We start from the raw sequence: 26266 nt of genomic DNA on the forward strand, positions 1-26266 counted from the left end.
CATGTATGCATCTCTCTGACTATTTAGAAAAGATAACATGAAAAAATGATGCAATGGTAATTATATTTATTATATGCAATATGAAAATATGTGCCCCCCACACACACACTGCAAATGTCACCATTTATATGTAGCCATGTCACCTGATGGTTACTATTCTGCCCTTGGGCTGGCAGTAAACCCTGGTACTATCAGGTTGCCAGTAGTTGGTATAGGGTTTTCCCCTTCCCATTTGGTACTGCACTTGAGCCCCAGCAGGGGGTGGCACATCCTGTTGTAGCTGGGACGACGGGGTTCCCGCCTACTAGCTGTACTTAAGGGCAGGACCGCCCTAAAGTTAGGGGGTTGTCCTTCCCCTCTGAGGAAGGCAAGTCACACAACTGGGAGCTTGAGATTGGGGCCTTCCCATGTGCTCTTCCCTCCGGGGAAGAGTGAGTGTAGACCATAACTCTGTCTCTGCTAGGGAGGTGGGGAAGAGCTAGGACAGCTGCTGGTGCCCTTGGCCTGTAGTGGCGGTCCAGGAACCATCATCCGGTGAATCCTGAGACAGTATTGGGCAGATCCTGCCTGGTTCCTTTTGCTGCAGAGTATAGTAATAAACCCGTTTCTGTTTGCAATATACCTCCTGCCTGGTGCGTGACCTTACTGGGGGGAAGAGGTAATAAGTTCTACCGTGGGAGATCACCTTCAGCTCCTGGAGCCTATGGCAGATGGAGGCGCTGCACTGCTAAATATATATGTGGGGTATGAACCCCAGAAGCCTGTTCCTGTGTCCCCACTACCATCGGCGGACAACTCAGCCTCCTGTTGCCAGCAGGTATATGCACACACACCCTGTAATGGCCCCTATCTGCGATTGGGTGGGGGAAACACTGTTACATATAGATACAGTATATGCAATAATTGTTTATGAATATTTGCACTGAAGAAACATTGGTGCTGAAATACAAATACATTGTATTTTGGTGTATTGAATATCTGTTGAACAATTGAAAATAAGAATAAAAAAAACACTGTATAAAACTACAAAGTTCTCCGCTCCTTCAGGCTTTTCTCTGCCCTTCCGTATACTGTAGGTCAGCCTCGCGGTATTAACATAGCATACGGACTGGGTTATTCAATTCTGAATACCAGTACCAGCGGTCACATTTGAAATCCGGAGAGTCTTCGATATAAATATATATTCTTGGAAATCCCGATTTCCAAGGCACTGGACCACTGCGGAAAAGCACCCTTTGGCCAGGATCACCAGGTGTCCAGAAGACTCCTGAAAAAACTATCCAGTGTCCTGGCTTCCGGGAATATTCCATACCTTGCCATTAATGAGACTTGAGGTGCCGTAAGGATTGGCTCTCTTTAACTTGAATGGGCCATATTAGGTACCTTATCACTCGGCACCTACTAACAAATAAGGCCCAAAATATCCCAGGAGCTCCTCTGGGAGATCAAACACAAAGTAGCTGGAGACCAAGCGGAAGACCAGATATTTGTAGAGGGAAGAGGAAGGAGAGATCCGCTGACTCACAGAGCTGAACAAACATATGGCAGGCAGGAGGAAGAGGCCACAGTAGCATGAGTTGGACCACAAATGGCTCCAAAAGAAGAAAAACAACCCCATATGAGAAACGTCTTCAGCTGGGCCTTATAGAGCAACAGGTGTTTGAGAATTATTATTAACCACCTAAGTACTAGGAAATGAACTTCAGCCTTCTTTGACATAGAAGGGGGTTATATAGCATGGAAGCATTAAAATGGACAGGCAGCAGGAAAAAAAAGGATCATAAAAGGGGTTACATTTCATGATACCAAGTATCATGAAATGCAAGATGGTTTACAGCTCTCAATATGTTCCTTATTTTATATGTCCAATCACTATGATTTAAGATATTTCTGTTTATGAGTCACTCATGCCCCAGGGATGCTACAATCTTATACAGTATATTTGGTTACACTACCTTGTCTATCCAACACTTGAAAAGCTTTGGAATACAAACAAGTCCCCGGAGAGTCTGCTGGCAGTGAAGCTAAACCCCTAACAGGATGTTGTATGAGTGTCACTATAACAGTGATCATGTGGCCCTAATACCAGCTCCATAAGGAACAAGAGAGGAAATTCTCATTTTTACAGTCTCATCATCCCTAGACATGAGCAAAACTCTGGTGACGTTCAAACGTTAAAGTGGGTAACACCAGTATGTGGAATTGTGGCAAATTCCCTGGATGTTATGACACTTTTATAATATATTAACAAAGCACTGCTGCTGTCTTCAGTGCATTCAACAATATGACAAACCCGGGGATTATGCAAACTAATGTGAGTTAAGATCCAAAGTTTCCAATACAGATACTCAACAATTTTCTGAAATCGATGTTAAAATGCCCGGCATGCTGAAGATGCATACGTTTGAATTTGGGAAAGGACTACTGCTTTCTGTGCTACAGCCGCCTAGCAGCAGCAGCAGCAGCAGCAGCAGCAGCAAGCAGACCCCTCCAGCACTACCAGTGTACAGTGCAAAACTACAGCAGTGCTCAGTATATCAGCTGTCAGGGTTAAATACCAGCAAATTCAGAAGGGAGGACGTTTCACAGCTGCGGACAACCTATTTCCGTTAAAATGTGGAGGGGGAATTTCCTGACAAAAATAAACACTGTATTTCCGTACTACTAATGAACCCTGGGGCCCTGCTGAAAGATTCCACTGAATGACACTGACCTTAAAGTAACATTTCATGTCTTTGGAGAAACATGTCCTACTGTATAATAATACCAAGTATCTTTACAGGCATACCGATTTCCTGCGGTGTCTGTTTTTTAGCATCAGCAACTTCATAGCCTTTGTTGGGGTCTGTGATAAGAATCAATACTTCTCCATTAAATTGCCATTTTCGGGACGAGTGCGCCCAAAATAGCATGGATTTCTGTTGTTGCTGGTATACATCTCTTTATATAATTTATAATTGCCTAAAATTCCCTACTTCTCAGATAAAATATTCACGAAGTGTGGCAAAAGCACAGGCCTTTGCAAATTTTACATGGTATCAATACCTATAGTAATGACAGAAAAGTCCTTTATTCAACTACACATTATATAAATTATGGTAGGAACAAATTGACAAAAACACTCCACCATACAGCAAATAAAAATATCACTTGTGAGCCCATTCACATGTCTCAAACGGGTCCGCATCCCTGGTTTTTACCATTATCTCTTAGCATACGATGCTTCCACTGCACTGCAGCAAGGGATTCTGGGAAATGAAATGCAAATGAGCAAACCATTCAACTTTAATTGTTTTTTTTTTCTAACGTACAGAGAAAGTCAAAATGTCATTATTCGGGCGCAGCTCTGTTGCAGGAGCGCTGCTCGTCAAACTAGGAGAAGCTTTTTGACTACACTGAGCAAATATGCAACATGTGTGGCCCATTCAGAAGGTACAAACTTATGTATATATCTGATTCTTGTGTGTGGAATTAATAAAAAAAAAAAAAAACTATACTATATACTGTACTATTCAAATGCTTCAGGTTTAAATGCCCCTCGTCACACTGGCCAATAAGAAGCCGCAAGGGATGACGTCACAGCTTCCTATTGGCCCGCAAGACACGGGTCATCAAAAGCCGCCACATTGCCCAACATAGCCATGTCGGAGCCGCTACCTGCACACATGCGACCCCTCACCCCTCCCCCCTCCCCCGCCGCCCCCACGGAGGTATCTCTGGAAGCAGGGAACCCCCTGAGCCGAGATTAACGCAGTTCTGCTTCAATACTAGAACAAAAAATAATAATAAACTGCAACTTGTTGTGCTGCTTTATTAAGGACACATTTTTTTTTACATAGGGGATTAAAACAGGTCTCCGGAGCTGAACCCCATTAATTTCAGCTCCGGGGACCCCCTGCTTCCGGAGATACTTGCCTCCGAAGCAGGTGCCGGTAGCTGCACCGCCTGAGCAAGCAAGGGATTTAAAATGTAAAGCGCACGCGTCACACGGGCCAATCGGAAGCCGCACTGATGACGTCGCGGCTTCCTACTGGCTCGCAGTATGCAAAATGTTTGAACAGCGGCCATTACTCGATCCCTGGAAGCCGACGAGAGCGGCTACCGCCACCTAATTTGAAGGAAAGTATCTCTGGGAACAGGGGGTCTCTGAAGCTCAAATGAATGGGGTTCAGCTCCGGAAACCCCCTGCTTTAAATCCTATATTAAAACATGTTAAACATTTGCAGGCTTGGATTGCCTCTAAAGCGCCTTTACCTATGCCGTCTGTTCTCTGTGTTTGGAATCATCTCATGATTTAAAACATGCGTGTTTACAAGCTCACTTAGAACAGAGCATTGGCAGTTACTAGAGAGTGTGCACGTTACACTCCTTTTAACAGCAGCATCCGAGGCACGGAGGAATTCTGCAGCAGATGTTAATACAAAAGGCTTTATTTAAGAAGATACTGCACATATTTTTTTAATAGGAAGTTACTCTAGGAATTCATGAAAAAGTATGTTATGATAATTATGGCACAGTTGGTCATCTTAGAACTATTTGATCTAAAAGCACGATATACACATAATATATACTTATTAAAGCTGCAGTTCAAACTATATCCTACATGTGTTTTTTTTTTAATAACTCAGTTCTGTACTATGAGAAAATACTTGTTGCATTAAAAATGTAAGACATTTTTAATGTATTCTAATGTAACAAGCATTTTTGTTCCATAAGCAACCATTTACAAAGTCACATCCCCTTCCCCTTCTGAAACAGCATCACCTTTTTGAGCCCTGCCCTCAGTGAACCAATTGACTCTAGTGCCTGCCTGGCCACATGATCTTCCTCACAGAACTTTGGGTGTCAGTGCAGCAGAAGACCCCTTCCCCCTGAAGCGTGATACGTCACGCTAAACGTGCATTGTGCATGGTGATGTCATGGTTGTTTCACCCACAAGCAGAACAGTGTTTGGAGGCTGGTAGTGTCCTGGCTGTCGTACGGTGTACGGTTGCATGGGCTGATTCTATCTTTTCTATAGTCATGCTGCAGCATGTACATTAGTTGTTTGCAAGTGTTTCCATTTACACACTGGTGCGAGCTTACGATGGGCTATAATATACTAATACATACAGTTACAATGTACACTATACACACTGTATCCCCGTTTGCTCTAGCACACAACCATTAATGCTCCAGGCTCTAGTTTGCACGATTTCTGTCACTTTGTAGTGTTATCCAAGGGGTGTGAAGTTGATACATACATACATACCTTTACTGTAGTGGTGTGTATATTCACATATGACTTTATAGCATTTGTCATTTACCCTTCTACTATTTTCTCCAATTATCCGTTCCCTACCTGGGGACTTTTTTTATTCCAATTTTATTTTCACTTTTGTATATTTTGATCACATTCATTTCAGCGTTGTTCCTGATCACTATTAAAAAATTATTATTTTTGCTTTTAGCTGTATATGTATGTATGGGAGAAGGAGTGGCTCAGTGAGTAAAATACACTGACTGGCACTGAGAGTTTGAAGCAGGGGAACCTGGTTCAATTCCCGGTGTCTACTCCTTGTGACCTTGGGCAAGTCACTTTATCTCCCTGTGCCTCAGGCACCAAAAACAGATTGTAAGCTCTATGGGGCAGGGACCCGTGCCTGCAAAAAATGTCTCTGTAAAGCGCTGCTATACAAGAACAAGCTATTATTATATTATTATTATATACGTCTCGCCTCCATAGCCTATTATAGGTATTTTATTTAGCTAGACCTTTCAGTCTTCCCTGTGAATATTTTATCCTTTGATACTGTTCATATTGAATTTTGACCTTTAGTGCATATTAAAGGGACTGCTGTGACTTCGGCCACTTATTTTTGTGCTCTTTCTATTGTGTATTTCCCTATGCACCAGGCCATTAGTTTTCTACTACATTGTATTTGGGTTTGAGCGATATTTTGACTCCCAGTGATAGCAGCAGAAGACCCAAGATGCCTCTAGGGAACCCCTGAGCCGAATCTTCAGCGATCGATTTACAGGAGAACGGATCGATCAGCAACTTAGCAAATCACTGGTCAGTGTGTAGATTGAACAGGCTTATCCGACGGAATGCGTCCCGCAAACTGCCGTCTATTAATGGACCGTCGGATAAGCGGGTACGGCGTCGGACAATGCGTCCGGCGGACTGCATTTTGCGTCGTCGGATAAGGCATCCGTCGGAAACAGGGACGCAAAGCGAGGACCACCTGTATTGTTGCACACATTTAAACAACTGCAGCTTTAACACGCCTGCATATTTGTATCTTTGTATAGACATTGGTCAAATTTCATAGAAATAGATGGTGCTCAAAAGCACTAAAATGGGTAAAAAAAAATAAATAATAACTTTGGCGGTGTTTTTACTCTGGTATGGGAAAAGGAGGCAAGGATTTCAAAGACTGGAACAGTCTTTTCCTATGTAAACGCATTTACAAAAAGTACTTTCCTAGTTTCTGCTGCTTTTGCAATACCCAAGGTTGTAAATAAATAAAATTGTATATGTAGTAGAGTTTTCTACTCTGCTTACAAGTAACAAATCCAATAGATGTGAATGAGCCATCCTATGGTGAGCAGGAGGTATCTGTGATGCACACTTCAAGGTGAAAAGGTCACACCTGAGCCCACCCATCTCTCCTATATTTTATACGTTTCATTCAAAAACAAGGTCACCACAGCAAAAAAGCAAATTCAGCACTCATTGGACCTGTACTCGCCTTATCAGATTGAAAGTGTTTTCTTTAAGAAAACCAGCCACATTCCAGGTACAGCGTTTAAAGACAGCCTGCCCCAATTAAATATCTCATCAGACTCCATTCGTACTCATCTATCATTGTGTTTGCTGCTCACCCGTGAGGCTGCTGGGCAGCTTGTTGGAATGAGTCTATTTAAGCACGTTCGTAAGCACCTTTCACCGAATACTCCCAACGCATTCTTCCACCCAGCCAAAGTGTCTGAAACCACGCTAACAAAAACATCATCAGTCATAATCTATCACCGCCACAATCATTGGATAACATTAACAGAAATTCCTTTTTGGCTTAAAGGCGCACCCTTGGAGATCTGGAAGATACTTGCGATTTTACTGTAGGCCAGGGCTCTGGAACAGGCGGTCCGTGATGGACCTTAAAGCAGCACTCCAGCATGCATTTCGTTTTTGTTTTTTTAATTAGTTATAGATTTGAAGCAGGGGGTCTCCGGAGCTGAACGACGTTAATTTCAGCTCCTGGGAACCCCCTGCTTTCCCAAGTTACTTACCTCCATAGGGGGTGTCAGCATCTCCTTTATGTTTAAAATGTCCCGCATCATGCGGGCCAATGGGAAGCCACAAGGGATGACAGCGCGGCTTCTTATTGGTCCGCAAGATGCAGGAGATTTAAAGCCGCCACTATGTTAGCCACACATGAAGGAGATACTGGCAGCAACTACCGAGATAAGTATCTCAGGAAGCAGGGGGTCCCCAGAGCTGAAATTAACTTAGTTCAGCTCCGGAGACCCCCTGCTTCCAATCTATAACTAAAAAACAAACAAGAAATGGAGGGCTGCTATCATGTAGTCATCATTGCTCTCTCCTGCTAATTACATCATTGCTTAGACCGCTAAGTGCAGGTTTTAGTGTGGAAAGTGTGAGTGTGAGTGAGTGAGTGAGTGTGTGTGTGTGTATTATCTAATACTACACAACAGATTTACTTAAAAAAAAACATAAGATTTCACATTTTGCTGCTTTAAGGTAATGTAAATATATATGTACATATATTATAAATGCTTGCAATATGTTGAAATACAAAAAGGGGATAAATCAATCCGCTCACTTAATTTTTCTTTGTTTTTGATCACATGGTGCATAGGAGAAAGTCATGAGATACACAGAGTTGATCCAGAGGGATGCAAAGGTTCTCCAATAGTTTGACCTAAATGTTTGCTATTCGAATATATAGAGCAGCGGTGCGCAAACTGGGGGGCGCCACTGGCTGCGGGGTTTACAGAAGCCCTGCGCGCTTCCCGAAGGCACTTAAGTTGAGTGCCGGGGAAGCGGCGAAGGCCTCTGTGAACTGCACTTACCTTACTTCTGTAGACACGGCGCCATGCAACGCGGCGTCAAATGACTCCGCACTGTCATGTGAGGTCACATTGCCATGGCAACGTGACCTCATGATGCCGGAGGCAAGGTAAGAGGTGGGGGGCGCGCAGAGAGGGAAAAGTCGGCAGGGGGGCGTACGGAAAAAAAGAAGATTGCGCTCCCCTAATATAGAGGACACGACGCACGTTTCGTGAAGTAGGACGTCAGGTCTGACGTCATAGGAGTTCGACATCGCAGCCTTCACGAAAACGGCTAGTATACGGGTGTTACGTTTCCTAATTACGGAGTCCGCCGCGACCACTGATGATTATTTAATGGGAAAACTATGCTATCTTTGATTCTATCTACGTTATAGATGCAGATTACTATTTTTACTTTGGTGACCGATACATAGGAGTTACGTGCCTACACTTACCCTCATATACCTAGTCTGCTGTTATTGCTGCAGTGTATGCTTTAGAGGCACACAGCATTAAATACAAGTCACTGGGTTCTTATGTGTTGTACTCCATATGTTACAAATATCTATATTCTTTTATAGATATACATCTTATGACTAATCGTTACACTCTGAGTATAATTTGTAGAGAGATACAACATAATCTTTCAAGGATACGAAACTTAGAATACTGTAGTGCACTATATATATTTCTACTGAGGCTAATTAACTCTTTATAGGTATATATTCCTACTGAGGCTAATGGACTCTTTATAGGTATATGCAAAACCCTATACCATTTACTTTTACACCTTGGAAGTATCTGTGCAATAATTAGAAATATATCTATCTGATATGTGATGCCATAATTAAGAGCATTAGAATGTACATATGGGGAATTAACCCCTTAAGAGTACATGCTAGACCCTTTACCATATACTCATACACCTCGATCTTAAGGTGTCCGTGCAGCTAGTATTCCTGACTATCAACTCCTCTACTTGGAATTTAGCATATATACACCCACAATCCAAAGAGGTCAGAGTAGGAATACTGTGCAATAGTAATTCTTGGACACACATTAATGTGGATATCACTAGTCTGAGACTCTATACTAGCACAGCCTCTTGTCTACCCCTTAGGCTGCGCTTATACTGCCGGCGATGCGACGTCGCAGCCAAACAAATGTTGCGCTTATAGTAAGCGTGACGCAGCGATGCTGGTGGCGCGAATTCTTGAAGCCGGTCAAATTTGATTTTTCAGAATTTGATTTTTCGCCACATGACAGCCTCTGAACCAATCAAAGACCTGGTCACCCGTGACGTCGCCAGAAAGCGAAATACAACTTTCGCTAGCGGCGACGGCAACGGGTGATGTCATCCATCGTGTCGCCGTCGCACGCACAATAAGTGCGGCCTTAATCCTCTACAGGGATTTTTTTTTAAAATGTGTTACACTGTAAAAAATTAGATCTTTAGTCAATACAGTACACAGCCTTTACAGCATAACATAGCAAACATTGAGAGCAAACTATTGGAGGACCTTTGCATCCCTCTGGATCAATTCTGTGTTTAATATGTTAAAATAGAATATTTTTCCAGTCTTTAAATGCATTTAAAATACAACTATGGTGGCCCTCTTACATCGAAATATTTTCTGATCTGCCGCTTTGGATAACTAGTTGAAGAGCCCCAAGAAAGTAACCGGCGGAAGCTTCCCGGTAACCATCTCGGTAACCAGGGCGTTGGCGGAGCTGAAATGAACGCTGTACAGCTTTAGATACCCCTTTTTAGAAAGAAAAAAAAAGTGGGGAGGGGGCCAAAAAAACTGGCAGACGGGCCTGCCCCTTTACCATTGCCAAAGTCTCAGATAAAAAAGGTAATAATGGGTTGGGGGGGGTGATGGGAGGGGTGTTGTCTCAAATCCATCACATTGACCAACACAGAAACCTATATCACAGCACCAAGGCTCTTCTGCAAACTAAACTGTGATATTAACCACTCCGAATACTACAACTACAGCATCTTAGTGACTAGAGTCACTAGACCAACGATTTCTTAAACTAATTCATGCTATTTAATGCTCAAAATGAACACAGTTATCAAAATATAAAACAGCATTGGGGGAGTGTTGGAGGCTATGATGACATCATTTTAGTTCCCCTAATGCTTTTGAAGGCAACAAACATTTTAAATCGAATCATGGATGGGGCACCTAAAAACAAAAACAATCTTTCCTTGTTTACTGAATTCAAGAACTGGGTGCTGGTAACAGAGGGGAGTTAAACTCTGAAAAGGTGATTTGTGTTTTTATGATATTGTGATGTTTCAGTATTCACAAGGATCAAATTGAGCCGCAATATATTGGATTAATTACCAGTTAGGTTGACCATGGTTTCAAGGATTTTTAAATAGAAATTGGGGTGAATTTGCTGGGACGTCCACTCCTGGGAAGATTGGCAACGGTCTTGAATGTTTTCCACTTTTGAATAATCTTTCTCACTGTAGAATGATGACTTTAAATTGTTTGGAAATGGCCTTATAACCCTTCCCAAATTGATGGGCAGCAACAATTGCTTCTCTAAGATCATTGCTGATTTCTTTCCTCCTTGGCATTGTGTTAACACACACCTGAATGCTCCAGACCAGCAAACTGCTAAAACTTCGGCTTTTATAGAGGTGGTCACACTTGCTGATGATCAATTAATCAAGGGCATTTGATTAGAAGCACCTGTCTGCTACATAGCATCTTAATTCCTATGGAAGCAGTAAGGGTGTACCTGTACTTGGTTTTTCTCACACAGCTTCTCCATTTTGGCTTTATTTTTGTTAAATAAATCATGACACGACATATTACACCATGTGTTGTTGTTGTTCATCTGAGGTTGTATTTACCTAATTTTTAGACATGCTAAGGAACAGATGATTGTTATTATGTCCCGATATGTAAAACCATTGAATTGAAAGAGGGCGTACTTTCTTTTTCACACAACTGTATCCTTTTAACCATCTGCTCAATTGCTGACACTTTATATGTAAGTCTACACTTACTTTATTTTGTACTGCTGGAATACATTTAATTCTTCACCTTTGGTGCGCTCTGTGTTTTTCTTTTCAATGCTTATCCCTACTTCAGCACAGGTGGCTCAATCAGAGGCTCGGTCTTTGACTGAGCCACTTGTGCTGAAGCTGGGATGTCCTGAAAATCTGACCTGAGAACTGGAGTTGAGCACCCCTGATATAACCCATTGTATAGCAATGCACTTCAGGCCTCTCTGGCTCTGACACAGTAACGGTTTCCAAGTTTCCTTACATGACAAACATTTACATTCCCTGCACATTCCCCTCCCTTTCTGTGTGCCTGTGTTTTCTGCCCATGCTTTGCACTGATATTTTCTTTGGCTGAACAGCAGAAGTATGTAAAGATGTAACATTATTTACCTCTATAACTGTGAGATGATATGTGCGGTTTAAAACAACCTCCGAACAAGAATGGGAACCATATGGAGATGTAATACAATGCTCATTCTGATTATTATTATAGTGGGTAGATTAATTTAGCTTCAAGTAGCAGTGTCTGGTTAGCAAGGTATGATAGGGATTATAAAAGTGAACACAGCAGACGCAGTGCCCTGATTCCATTCTGTTAGTACACATTTATTCTAACCACAAAAGACCTTCTTCAAATACAATTAAAAAGGTAAAAATCAAACGCTGAGGCATGTCCTGCAAGTGAAACAGCACAGCCCAAAAGATAAATCATTGCACTAAAATGCATCTGCTTCAGAGAAGCGAGGCCGATACAGGTATTGTTCTCATGTATATGCCTACAGTACCTCCACTCATAATCTCTGCAGTTTCAATACTTAAGATACTCAGACAATAGCAGCTTTGGCAAACATTTGCATGATGTGTGTGCACTCCTAAGATGTATTCCATATTCTAAGCAGTCCGTTGCTTTAAAAAAATAAAATTTGCCGAAATATATTTGCAAATTAAGGCCCCTCTGACTATTTGTGAAAAACAAAATAACAGATTTGCACAATACCTATAACATAAAATAACAGAGTGCACAATACCTACTGCTTTGTTTGAGACATTCCTCCCAATCAAGGAAAGAACATGGCAGCGATAACCAAAACAGCAAAGAAATGGGTCAAGTTGCTGCCAAGCAATGTTGAAAAAGACATAACTCCAAAAATATTAAATATTCCTCCTAGACAAAAAGTAACATTACAGCCGAGTAACAGACACATACCAATTTACAGCATGTAAAAGAATTCCTTGGCTCTCCTGGTCTGTCCATTCTCCTATCCGCTAGGACACCCAAGAACCAATTAGATTCTTCTGTCTATAGATTTCTAATAGCCTTGCATCGATCCCAAGCATATTTAAACTCCCTTACTGTATGAGCCCACACCGTGCTCTTCCGAGATACTATTCCATTAATCCACCACCCTTGCTGTGGAATACGTCCTCATTTTCTCAGCACAACCTCTTGTCCTTACACTTTTCTTTTAATGACATATGCTACCCTCCTGTATCTTTAGGGTGGAACTTCTAATGTATACGAAAGCTTCTTTCTTATGCCGCGTCTCGTGTCTCTCCTCCAAGCTGTACATGTTGAGGTCTTTCAGTCAAGATGGAAAGGGGAAAGCAATGACGTGATTGCAGGTGCTATTTTGACAGCACCTGGTACCCCCACTGGCTCCCATGCGGTCTACATGCAGAGGTGTTCTAAGGAATCCAGAGGATGTGTAAATTGGGTGCTCCTGATTTGCAGAGTGGATATAGAATCTATTGTGCCAGTGCAAAAGCTTAAATAAAGTGAAAACAGTGCAAAGAACAGATATAAACGTGAATCGATAATGAATAGTGAAGTGAACTAATATTATAACAGTAATATCACAAAAATGTGAATGAAACAAATAATTTTTTTAACCACCACCAATAACGTGTCAATCTTTGTGTAATAATAAATGTAAAGCAGCTCAAACCCCCTCTATAGACCGTTCCCAGGGCTATGCAAATTCTCTGTGTCTTCCAAGTAAGGGGAACGCAGAACTTTCACAACGTGGGTATATGAAAAATAAAAGGGTAAACAATCGTGCGACCAATATCACAATGGCCACTTTTGGGCCAAGCGTAATCTCAGGACTGCCTGCAGCTGCTGCAACCTCCTGCGATCTCTCCTCCTGTATGGGAGAGCGGCCCCGACGGAACCCAGAGGTGCTCGGATGCTTGCACGCGATCCGGCTGGAGCACAGTGGGGAAGTGTGACATGAAGGGGTTAACAAGGCTTATAATAAAGGTTAAGCCCACTTTGTTAACCCTGATCCGTGTGTTAGGGTCTTAGAGTGTCAGCTCTGGGACCCAGATGTCAAAACTGTATTACTGCAACTGTATACTGATTTTGCGACATTAAAGAATTATGTGATTTTTGCATTTACTGGGATGCTGGGATCGGGAGATTTCTAGACTAAGTTTTCAGGGTGGGTTTGTCGGAGAAAGTCTTTACAGAATGTGTCTATGTATCGGGGTTCCGGAGTTATGGGATACCCCAAAAGTTGTATCCGGAGATTGAGTGATATCTTCGGATACAGCTAAGCACATTACTCCGCCAACCTCGGCCCCTGGAAACGTTCTTACGACTCACCACCAGAGTCCCTGCTGCAGCACCTTCCAGACAAGGTAAATGGGTATGAAGGGGTTAAAATATATCTGCAGTTATACACAGAGTCCTTAGTATAGCAGGGGCTCCCCAGTATAGCAGAGGCACCCACATACATGCCCAGGTATCCTGAGTCTAGAGTAGGGATTCAGGAAGGTGCTCAAGCTAAGGTTATAAAGCGGAGCATGTTTGCAGTGTTTTAAAAGTTTAGAAGTATTTTTCGAATGTGCGCCAAGAACGAGGCTAGTGAATGTAGAGAATATTTACACACTCACTCCATTCCTGACACCAGAATAAGAACTCATAACTTTTAACACGCAGAAGACAGGACACCACATCTTTTATTAAACGGGAATAGTTTAATGTGTATATATATTGATAACCTGTATATGAACTGAGGGCTTTCTAAGTCACGGATTCTGGAAGGCCCAGACGGCGCCTCTGTGTCTGTCCAGAGGCCGTACTTGAAAGGCTCAGAGATGCCTAGGTGTTAGGACAGGAGGGGCACTGCAGTTATTCTGGAGTACCCATATCCGGGCCTGGCACAAGGCAAAGCTAACACCATTTGCCCAACATCTAGACACTGTGGAGCCTCGCACCGTGGGGGGCAAAGGGGCAGAGAAGAATATTGACCTGCCCCAGAGAAACACTCAGGTGTTTAAGAAACCCGGTCTAATGGTCTCAGATTGGTTGCTAGGGAAATTGCTAAGGTTTTTTGATTGAGCTGCAGGGTTTCTGGGAATGAACACCAGAGGTTTTAAAAACTCTGACATAGCTCAGATTTGGCAGATTCTAAGCGCAGACCAACAGCGGCGAATTCAAAGATGCTCAGAACGGAATAGACGCGAGCCGGCTTCAAGGATTTTAAAAGCAGAAAAGTTTCCAAGTCCAGCTTTTTACAACGTAGCGGTCGCAGCAGGCATTGCATGCAGAAAACAGTTCCAGGACTTTTGTAAGTAACTACCGGTCATTGGAAAGTGCTTTAAAAAAGGTGATCTTTAGGAATTTCGTTCCGGAAACGGATTTATTCGTTAGCCCAGTTCCCAGTAAGTGTGTTAATCTTGAATTGTGTAACTTTGTGTGTGTGTCTTTGATAAGAAATAAATTACCATTTATTTTACCGTCTTGTTTTGCGCAATCAAATGATCCCGGTTAAAAAGGTGTTGTACAACCTGGTCTCCCGTGACAGGAAGGATCCAGGAAGTGCAGAGGACAGAGACAGCCAAAAGCACAGAGCCCGACACTCAAATTTGTGGGGGACACGCTGAGTCCAAGTGCGGATTGCAGCACCCAAGATTGTAAGAGAGAATTATTCCCGATTTTATTCTACATTTATTGTAATAAAATAATCTTCTCCATAGAAGGGGTGTTGTGTGCGCTTCTCATCCCTACAGTTCGATTGTCTTCAATATATGAGAGCTTGGGAATACTCTTGAAGAGGTAGCACCCAACCCCAATGGACTTTTGTTGGCTTTTTAACTATGAACTGATTGAATGATTGAAAAATATACAGTATATTGTTATTTTCCTTTTTGTTTGTATTTTGGAGCAATCTAAGCGCTTTTTGTTTTTTATTGCCAATATCACAATGGGTCCATATGAGTGTATAAGTCTATTCCACTCATGAATGTCTCCTTAGTAAAGCCTCTCTCTGATGGGAGCACTGGTGGTTAGTCTCAGTTTATGCTTCTTCAGAGATGCTTGCTGCTGTGGTCTTCCCGTTTTTCTCGAAAGGAAGAGAAAGCTCACATAGCGTAGTTTGTCTATAAACTGTATTGCAAGGTGACAGAAGGTATGGCAATGCCCTTACATTTTGCATAAGGATAATGCGCATTGACAAAAATCAGAACTGCAGGCCCATGGCGTCTCTATTGCCGATATCTGCCGGTACACGTGTCACTCACGGCCTTAGTTGAGGTGTCACTGGAAGTGACGTAGAAATGCGGAAGTGGCTAGACTCTGCTGTTTCTGTTCCCAGAACTCTTATCTCGTTCTCTCGCAACACCTGATTCTACACGTTTTGCTGGAGATTCCTGAAAAAAGCTTTGGCGAAACGCGTAGAATCAGGTTGTTTGCGTTAATCTAAGTGCCTTTTCATTCCTTGAGTTTAAATGTGCGTTAAGTTTAGGAAAGTTGAAAACCACCAGTGTAAACTATTCCAAATCTAATGCTGCATTAAGACGTGTGACCTTGAAAGGAAATACACAGATATTTAAAATATCTTAAGGCGGTCCAGAAATAAAAGGAACCCACTCTAGACAGAAATGCTGTAGGGCAGGCCTGCACAACTCGTAAAGTGAGAAGGGCCAAACTGCTCCAAGGGAAAAAAAATTGGGCCGCACGGGTAAAATTATCACCATCACCATCATCATCATCATCTCTCCTCCAGCACATCATCATCATCATCATATCTCCCCAAGAACCCCTCACTATCAACCTTTGCGATACTCCCCATCTATCTCTCATAACCCCATCTCTCCCCCTCACCCACACACATAATACTCCCCCTCCACATCAAACACACAATGCCCCCCTGCAGAGCGCACACATCACACCCCCCCTTCACCTCACATCCCTCTCCCCCCTTGCACCTCACATCCCTCTCCCCCCTACACCTCACATCACTCTCCCCCCTTGCACCTCACATCACTCTCCCCCCTTGCACCTCAAATCACCCCCCATGCACATAAAATCACCCCCTTGCACCTCCAATGACCCCCCTGCACCTCCAATGACCCCCTGCACCTCCAATGACCCCCTGCACCTCCAATGACCCCCCTTGTACCTCAAATCACCCCCCATGCACCTCAAATCACACCCCATTCACCTCCAATGACCCTCCCCTGCACCTCAAATTATCCCCCTTGCACCTCAAATCACCCCCCTTGCACCTCAAATCACCCCTCCCATCACCCTCCCTCCTGCACCTCACATCACCCTCTCCCCCCTGCACCTCCCATCACCCTCCCCCCTGCACCTCCCATCACCATTACCCTCTCCCCCCATGCACCTCACATCACCCACAGGGCCGTCAACAGAAATCATGGGGCCCGGGACAAATGAAAGGAGCAGGCCCCCCCCCGAACCCATAGCGCACCTACCACGAAAAAATATCTTTTAGCGCGCAACTTTTACTTAACTGTTTTCTTATTGTGATACAGAAAAAAACATTACAATGCAACCTGTTTATTTTTTATATTTTCAACAAAAGACATGTGACTGCCTGCCTGGGTGAGTGGGTGAGTGAGTGGGTGGGTGAATGACAGTTGGGTGAATGGCGGTGGGTGAATGGCGGTGGGTGGATGACAGTGACTCATCTCTTCCACTCCCCGCACCTCCCCCTCCTCATCTCTTCCACTCCCCGCATCTCCCCCCTCTCTCTCCCTTCTGCCCCCCCTCTCTCCCTTCTGCCCCCCCTCTCTCCCTTCTGCCCCCCCTCTCCCTTCTGCCCCCCCTCTCTCCCTTCTGCCCCCCCTCTCTCCCTTCTGCCCCCCCTCTCTCCCTTCTGCCCCCCCTCTCTCCCTTCTCCCCCCTCTCTCCCTTCTCCCCCCTCTCTCCCTTCTCCCCCCTCTCTCCCTTCTCCCCCCTCTCTCCCTTCTCCCCCCTCTCTCTCCCTTCTGCCTCCTCTCTCCCCCCCTGCCTCCTCTCTCCCCCCCTGCCTCCTCTCTCTCCCCTTCTCCCCCATCCCTTCTCCCCCCACCACACCACTCTGTTTGCCCCACCCCACAGCAGACCATTTGCCCCCCCACCACCAGCCCGTTTTTCACTACCACCCCCCAGCCCGTTTTTCACTCCCCCCCAACCCGTTTTTCACTCCCACCCACCCCCAGCCCGTTTTTCACTCCCACCCAACCCCAGCCCGTTTTTCACTCCCACCCACCCCCAGCCCGTTTTTCACTCCCACCCACCCCCAGCCCGTTTTTCACTCCCACCCACCCCCAGCCCGTTTTTCACTCCCACCCACCCACAGCCCGTTTTTCACTCCCACCCACCCACAGCCCGTTTTTCACTCCCACCCACAGCCCGTTTTTCACTCCCACCCACCCCCAGCCCGTTTTTCACTCCCACCCACAGCCCGTTTTTCACTCCCACCCACCCCCAGCCCGTTTTTCACTCCCACCCCCAGCCCGTTTTTCACTCCCACCCACCCACAGCCCGTTTTTCACTCCCACCCCTGCAGCAGCCGACACACCTTAGCTCAGCACATCCTCCCCGGTACTAAGCCCCGCCCCCGGCATGCTCTGACCTCCAATCCCGGCATCCTGCTACTGAAAAAAATTAATGACTCACGGCTGCCGCGTCCTGCTGCTGCCCCTGCGCACCGCCGCCGCCTCGCGCACGAGGAGGGGGAGGAGGGGGGGGGGAAATCGCCGCCATTTTTTTAAACTATTTTTTTATTAAACTTTTTTTTAATTTATTTAATTAACTAACAGGCGCTCGGCCGGAGTCATCGCGGGCCACACAGAGAGGCCAGGCGGGCCGCATGCGGCCCGCGGGCCGTATGTTGTGCAGCCCTGTTGTAGGGTGTTGACATGGGGTAAGAAATCGGGAATATTAATGTTCCAATGCCAAGACAAACTCTTGCAACAAATGTATTTATTTCAGATTTTATTTTTTGTTCTGATATTCCCTATAATTTTAGGATTTAGGCATACAATCATATACTGGCGTACTGTAGCTACAGACCACACTGTACCATGTTAAACTATATAAATTCCAATTCATAGGATTTAATTTTTATTTTTTTTATCACGGTCTTACAGTCAAAATATTTACTCAGAATGTGAAGATGACCCGCATTTTAAAATAATCTCCGTCTTTTAATCTCAAAGTAATCACCATTGTAATTGACCATCATTAGTATGACACAAGACAAAGTTTAAACATAACGTGTTGCATGTTCATCAGCACAACATATGTATAGCTGCCGGATTAAAGTACTCTGCGGACCGACACCATGTCCATTAACATTACATTAGAAATCAAGGACATTCTGACAGACAAATGTCTTCATTTTGTATTATTATTGCTGGAGTTACATGCACAAGGTACTCTCTTATCACCCAAGTGGTAGGTACCGAAAACCTTCTGGATTTAGTAAAGTAAAAAAAGGCTGTCGTGAATAACCATCCTATCGGCAGAAAATATCTAGTGACAAAGGAAATGTTTTGGCCCCTTCACGTAAAGCTACTTGGTAAGGTGAGAGAACTGTTCTATTGTTAAAACAGTCGGCTTGTTTATGAATTGTTTTTGTTGTGTGAATGAAGAACACTGGGTTTCCTAGATATGGAATACCTTGGAAGGCTATCTGCTCCCTAAAGAGATTCTTCCTACCAAGGGAAAGGATGGCTCATCTCTTTTGAACATCACTAAGAAACCTGAAGGCATTAAGCCAGAAGCTTCTCTTTCTGATTAAACCCACAATGTTGTATCTGGAAAGTTGCTGGCCCTGCAGAGACATAACAAACATACGTTGAGGCCAAAAGGACCTGTACGGAATGTGTTTCAATATGAAAAGGTTCTTCTGCGACATTGATATAATGCGCAAACTGGGGGGGCGTGGCGCTTACAGAGATCCCACGCTCTTCCCCAAATTAAATGCCAGGGGACTGCACAAGGCCTCAAAGTTCTCTTACCTTGTCTCCGACAGCGCTGCGTGACGTCACATGACCCCATTGCGTCATTTGACGCCGGAGACAAGGTAAGGGGGGGGGGCCGCGAGCAGCAGGGGGGCACAAGAGACAAATTATGCGCACCCTTGTCTAATTTAATCTGAAAGAGTGACTCAGTGAGTAAAGACACTGGCAATGACACGGAGTTTGAAGCAGGGGGGGCTGGTTCAATTCCCGGTGTTAGCTGCTTGTGATCTTGGCCAAGTCACTTTATCTCCCTTAGATTGTAAGCGCTTTGAGTCCCATTGGGAGAAAAGCGCTATACGAAATAAAGTTATTATTACTTTAAATCTAAAACCGTAAACACGTGGCCTCATTTTTTTCTGCCACATTTACTTGCCTTCATACCTCCAGGCCTTTTTCCTGTATCAACGGTTAGGTCTACAAAGAATAAGGGCAGAGTAAGGATATTGTTCGATGACTATTATTCCGTCTGTGGACTTCCAATGATGTTCCGCAATAACCACAATTTATTTTAAAATAGTATGTTTTTCTCATTTCCTGTTTAAATGCACCTGGAAATACAATAGTTCCTGCCTCTCCTCCCTGACCTTGCTCTCTTATAGCTTGTGTTGCCACACCTCCGCTGGCTTGTAAGGTCCTCTTCACTGACTGCAGCAGTGTGTATAATTGTATTATCCCGCACCCCCTCCCAAGTTGTATACATGGAACAAGCTTCCCTGCTGCTCTGAATCACAAGCTGAAGTCTAGTACAATAATCTACCCACGCAGTAGCTGTTCTTCCATTACTAGGGCAAGCGAGTGGGCAGCAGATGAAAGCAGGAAAAATAGGAACACGTAAGGGTAATTTGGAGCTTTTGAATTTTACCTTGTATGAAGATACATGATCATTACTGCCAGGCAGTGCACATGTAGGAAAGGTGCATTTGTGCATTTTTATTTAACCGCTGCAGCTTTGAAGATGGTTATTTGTTTTATATTAAAGGTTTGAAGCATGGGGTTAATTTCAATTCTGGAGACACTTACCTACGTAGCGGTGCAGGAATCCCTGTGAAGTTTAAATGTCCCGTCACACTGGCAAATAGGAAGCCGCAACAGTTGACGTCACAGCTTTCTATGGGCATGCATGACGTGGGACATTTAAAGTCGCCATTATGTTAGGTACACCATTTATCTGCCGGCACACATACCGGCAACCCTACAGAGGTAAGTATCTCTGGCAGCAGGGGGTCCCCGGATCTGAAATTAGCACAGTTCTGCATAAGAAAGATACCTTGCTTCAATCTTGTAATTTAAAAATAAGAATAATTTAAAACGTAACACAGCCTGTTCTGCTGATTTAATTAGAACCACCAAAATATAAAAACTTTCAATCATTTCTAACTTCATATTAGATGGAAATACAGCTTGTATGTCACCATCAACTGTTGAGAAGACAGGCGTAAAATGTTATATTGCAACAGCAATTTGTTGCACATCATTTGTAATACAGACCTTCATCTGATTTTGCTGGTTGTGGCTCATTCATAAAGTGCTCTCTCTCAGGGTTGATGTACCCACAAACTTTGGAGGACTTCAGGCGGGAATAGTCTCGGATATCTTCTGATCGGTAGACCAACATGCTGTCCCTTGAGGCATCCTCTACAAACCTCCAAAGCGGCTGAAAGCAGTGATGAGAAACACGAGCCATTCAAATCACTGGCAGGTTTTCAATGTCAAATTAGGCTAAACATGGAATAATTTGAAACTACGGCAATATGTCCCCCCCCCCCCCCCCTCCTGCAGTTACACCAAGACTATAAAAAGGATTCTCTCCTCTAAACGGCACCGTGCTGAATGGGGCAGCGATACTTTGACTACAAACATCCAGTCTTGTAAAGCTTCTTCTAATGGAGGCCCTAAGGAGATTACAGAATCCGCCCTTTTCAGCGCAATGTTCCCTTTTTATTTATTGCAGCTGAACTGGAAGATCTCCGGATCCTGGACACAAGCGATTCCTGGGAGTTGAATCGGGGCCCCTGTGATTTCCAGGCAGACCCACACACACACACACCACTTCAGCATGCTATTGTCACAGAAGTGTCATTTGATTAATACACGGGAATACAACTGCTTTTAATGTGTTTTTTGTTTGTTTTTTTAACCCTGCCAGAAAACGTAATAATCACCTATTATCATAGTTCTTAAAACAATTATCAGTGTGAAACGGTACAGTAACGGGGGGGGGGTGGGGGGGAACCATTTACAGCATTACAGATTGTCCTTTAAATATTGAAGTGGATATTACAGCGGATATTAAAATAGAAGTTGGACCGTGTGTGGTAAGTAAATGGGACAGTCTGAAAGCTGTGACATGTAATATTGCAAGCGTTGGGATGGAGATTCTAAGAAGTCATGGCAAGTGTCGAAGCAAGTTACCTGCACACGAGAATTATAATTTGGGTAAAAGGCACCCCCTATGTGACCAATTTAAAAAAGTAAAATTAAACAAAACTTGACAATTTGCTCTCTGAGACCCCTGAAAAATGTTTTTAAAAAAGTGTCCACGTGGGCATCAGAAACCCCAGTAAAAGATAATGCAGAACTACTGTATATATTAATTTAGCATCATTGTTAATGAGTCTGATGTAAAATATATAAACCCAGCCTACCTCTATGTTAAATTCTTCACCGTCTGTTTTGATCCGTGCTGTGAAATCACCATCACCAATGTGTGCCAGGACCTTAGAATTGTGCTCACCTTTATAAAAAAAAAAAAAACAAGTCAAAGGGGAAAAAAAAGGCACATTACAAATGTTTAGCTGTACTTGCACTTGTACTTGCAATGACTATGCTTGTTAGAAATATCACAAGTTGTTTGCAATTGTTCCCAAGTTCTTTTGTATTTGGAAACTAGATAAAAAAAATTTTGCAAAGCATTATAGTGAGTAGTTTATGTATGGTTTATGGTCTCTTCCTGCTACTGTGGAATATGTTTTTTTTCGGGCGAATGTCGTTTATTTATAATTTGACGAGATATATCTATATATAGATATATAGATATCTATATCTATAGTTATCTATATATAAATATCTATATCTATTTTTTTATTTCATAACCCCCTTCTTTTTAACATTGCCGGTATACATATTAGTTTCCCCACTGCTACTATGCATGGATTTGAGGGAGGAAGGTACATGTGGGGAGCGAGGGGGCATGTTCACGGAATCAAGGTGCGTTCTCCATTAGGTCTGCCATCGGCAAAGTCATAGGTTACCTTTTGCTGGTGATGGATAAAGGGAATAGTCAAACAAATATTCATAGCCACGTGACACACACAAGATACTAACCCACAACATGCCCAGTGAAGAACTCCGACGCCTTCACAGGGTATTCCTTCCCCTTTCCATTACCGTCCAATACCAGCGCGGCAAGGTTTTCGGAAAAATGCTCTGTGCTGGATGTTAAGTACAATTTAAAATGCCTGAGAGGAAATAAAGACTTTAGTTACATTTATGCAGCACAAACGTTTCAGAGTAAGCGGCACGTCACACATTGCTCAAACACAAGTGGTTTCAGGAAAAGACACAGAAGGATAAAGTGCTACTACAACCATCACATATCCATGCCCTCAACGCAGGGGTCTCAAACTCAGTACTCAAGGGCCACCAGCAGGCAAGCTTTTATGTACATCCGTGCTTCAGCACAGGTGGCTCAATCTTTGACTGCTGAAGCAAGGATATCTTTAAAACCTGACCCGTTGGTGGCCCTTGAGGAGTGGAGTTGGTCACCCCTGCTCTAGACTATAAACTGTCTTGATCAGGGCCCTCATTACCTTTTGTATCTGTTTGAGCTTGTGTGTCCTTATTTGGTATATGCCATTCTGTTTGTTTATATAATGCTGTGACGTACAAATCGGGGGGGGCGGTGCACAAAACATTTTAAGGAGGGCTTGGAAAGCCATAGGAGCGGTGGCAGAGGAGGACGGCAGCGGGAGAAGAGGACGGAGGGCTATCAGAGCAGTTGGACAGCCAGAGCAAAGCAGAGGATGACAGCCAGGTAGGAGTACAGTCCAGCGGTCCTAACACTTCAGGTGTCTGCCGCTGCTACAACATGCTCCTCCCTGACCATCCTCCTCCTCCTCTGCCGCCCTGCTTCGCTCTCACTGTCCAACTCCTCTGCTGCCCTGCTCCACTCTGGCAGCCGCTGTCCTCCCTTGCCACTGCCCGGAAGAGCAGAGAGGTTAGAGAGAGAGAGAAAGTGGGAAGCCCAAGGGAGAGAGGGGTCATCAATATGGAAGTTGAAGTCCCCAAGGAGAAGAACAGGGGAGTCTGAGGAGAGAAAGGTGGAGAGCCAGGATTCAAAGTGAGAAAGACAGAGTAGAGGTAGGTGGACAATAGATGACCATCACGTGGACAGGGAGATGAGAAAAAATCTAGACAGTGTGAGCATCAAAGGAGGGAAAACAAAGAGGGAGGAATAGGAAGGGTTCGGTAATGGCAGATAGGAGGAGGAGCCACACGCCTCCACACCTACCACCAGGGCGCGGATTGTGACAGAAAGAAAGGCGTTTTGGAGGCAATGCTGCTTTACGACAGTGTCATGTCAACACAGCTCAACTTACCTTATTGCTTCACCCCCAAACGCACCATCTCTTTTTGATCGTTTCCCACCCCCAGTAATTAATTCACTAATTAAAGCATTGTGGGTAGACAGCAGAAGGCCCACAAGTGACTATAAATGGCCCATCATTGCCAGAAGGCAGGGTGCAATGCAGCAGCCATGGTCTGATACTGCACCACTTCTGCTTTCATTTCTCATCTGGATTTTTCTTCTCATTATTTGGTAGTATAAAAGGAAAGCAATCTTGTAATCAATCGCAAAATGGTAAAAGTGCTCCTTCTCCTGCACCTTTTCATAGACCTCATTTAAGATATTATACAGTATACTAATAATACAAGATCAATGTTCTAAAAACACACGGTAAAAAAAAAAAAAAAAAATTACTCCACACCTTTCCTTAAAAAAATAAAAAATAAAGTGAAACTGTACATTTTAAAATAAAGAAAAAAGAGATACTGTAGTAAAAGTAGCTGGAAATAAAGTTGTAGTAGCACATGATCCTCCTCACCTTTAAGAATATACACTCTTCTGCCCCTCCTTACATCTCAGCCCTAGTTTCTCGCTATACACCCGTCCTGCTCAAGGATGTCTATTCTCTACATCTTTTCTATCTAAAGCCGTCTTCCCTTATAAAACCACTCACTCACTGCCTCGCACCTCTGGAATGCCCTTCCCCTCAATAACTGACTAGCCTCCTCTATAAACACCTTTAAGACATCTTAAAACACACCTCTTTAACGAAGGATTTGGCTCCGTGGCCGATACTATACATCTCGGATACACTGATATTGGCCCCTTGCAGACGCACTTACCATAAAACCCTCCTACGGTCTCTGTAACTTCTACCTACTTACCACTTAGACTGTAAGCTCTTCGGGGCAGATACTCCTTTTCTTATTACTTTTATGCCTGAAGCGCTTATTTCCGTTGTGTTACATTATGTCACATGTACAGTATTACTGCTGTGAAGCGCTGTGTACATGGATGACGCTATATAAAAGATATAACGTCCACAACTCCTACAGATAAAGAGAGAAAGAGCCGCACCCCAGAGGCCGGGTACAACATTCGAAAATGTATTTAAGTAGAACGATTTTAATTTATACCGACTGCGCCATTTGGCGCTGGGCATGCACCTGAGGCGCTTCTTACTTCAGTGTCAAGAGAGGGCAGCTTTTCTTCCCCAACTTGCTATATAAAAGAGATACATACAAGAGTCGAGGTGATAGTTGGTGGTGAAGCACTCACCTGTGCAGGGCTGTGAAACTCAGCATTCTCTCCAGCTGCGACTCCACCTGCAGATCCCGCTTCCTGAGAGAGTGCTGCTGGATGCCGGACACAGATATAATATCATAATCTGAGAGCATGGGGTCCAGGTTCACTGGAAACAGAAAGGCAAAGCCATGTCAGAATCTTTTATCCTCGTCCCATTGCGAAGATGAAATGGCTTGGAGCAGTTGTTATGCGACCGATCTTAAAATACATGGACTGTATGTATTCCCTTTGTGTTGATATAGTGCTGCCAAAAAAGTTTTTTTCCGTGAAGGTTGTGTTCATTTTTTTTTTGTTTGTTTTTTCACGTAACCTGAACCAGGGGGTCCCTTCGAGATGATTCACGGCTCTCCAATTTTCTAGGTCCCCTTGTGATACAAGTGGTTTTATCTACTGGGTAAAATCTCAGGTGGCCAATAGAAAAGCTACGTCATCGGGAGATGTTGGCCTTTGTATTGGGGATGCCGCGGCCATATTTGTCGTTTTTGTGCATCTTACACCATCACACAAAAGGACATATATATCTCCCTGGTACCAGGGGAGACTACAGATTAGCTACGGGGGACCACCCAGTTCAGATACATTTTTAAAAAAAATGTATTTTATATTACTAACAAAGTAGGGACTGCCACTTTAAAAGCAGCAACCCCGCAAGCTTTACATACATTTAACTTGAACAGGGTGTCTACAGGTTTGTGAACGATTCAGGTGCTAGCCACTAATCTAGGGAATGGCGCAAAATGTAGCGACATCCCCCCCCCCCCCCCCGGTGAAAGGCTCGCTTGAAATGTTGCGGTCGACAGCCATTTTGCTTTCCCGTTGCAGTAAATTTACGCCCGAGCTCATGTTTTTTGATGGCAACCTCTCATTCCTGCCACATCTCCAAGGCTTACAGACAAGTAGAACAGAGATTCTGAGACATCACTTGAATGTCCCTTTAATAAGTAAGGGAACGTTCCGCGAAATAATGAGAACGTCCCCCGAGGTCACCGGAACGCTGCCGGGTCTGAAGGTCATGGCACCGGATTCTTCCCCACTGCAGCCGCCAGGGA

At 43.9% G+C, this 26266-nt stretch overlaps 1 protein-coding gene across 2 annotated transcripts in view; it reads right to left on the reverse strand.

Annotated features, from left to right (window-relative positions):
* Window positions 1-26266, reverse strand: part of ADAM17 (ADAM metallopeptidase domain 17) — a 121184-nt gene that overhangs the window by 68247 nt on the left and 26671 nt on the right. For both annotated transcript variants that reach the window (XM_075598341.1, XM_075598342.1), the window contains exons 3-6: window positions 25191-25323; window positions 22670-22803; window positions 21991-22079; window positions 20834-20999 (exon numbers count right to left, since the gene is read on the reverse strand). In XM_075598341.1, the coding sequence (XP_075454456.1) occupies window positions 20834-20999; window positions 21991-22079; window positions 22670-22803; window positions 25191-25323 (522 nt within the window). The remainder of the gene's footprint in view (window positions 1-20833; window positions 21000-21990; window positions 22080-22669; window positions 22804-25190; window positions 25324-26266) is intronic.

Source organism: Ascaphus truei, chromosome 4 (assembly GCF_040206685.1).
Source record: "Ascaphus truei isolate aAscTru1 chromosome 4, aAscTru1.hap1, whole genome shotgun sequence".
Classification (NCBI taxonomy): Eukaryota; Metazoa; Chordata; class Amphibia; order Anura; family Ascaphidae; genus Ascaphus; species Ascaphus truei.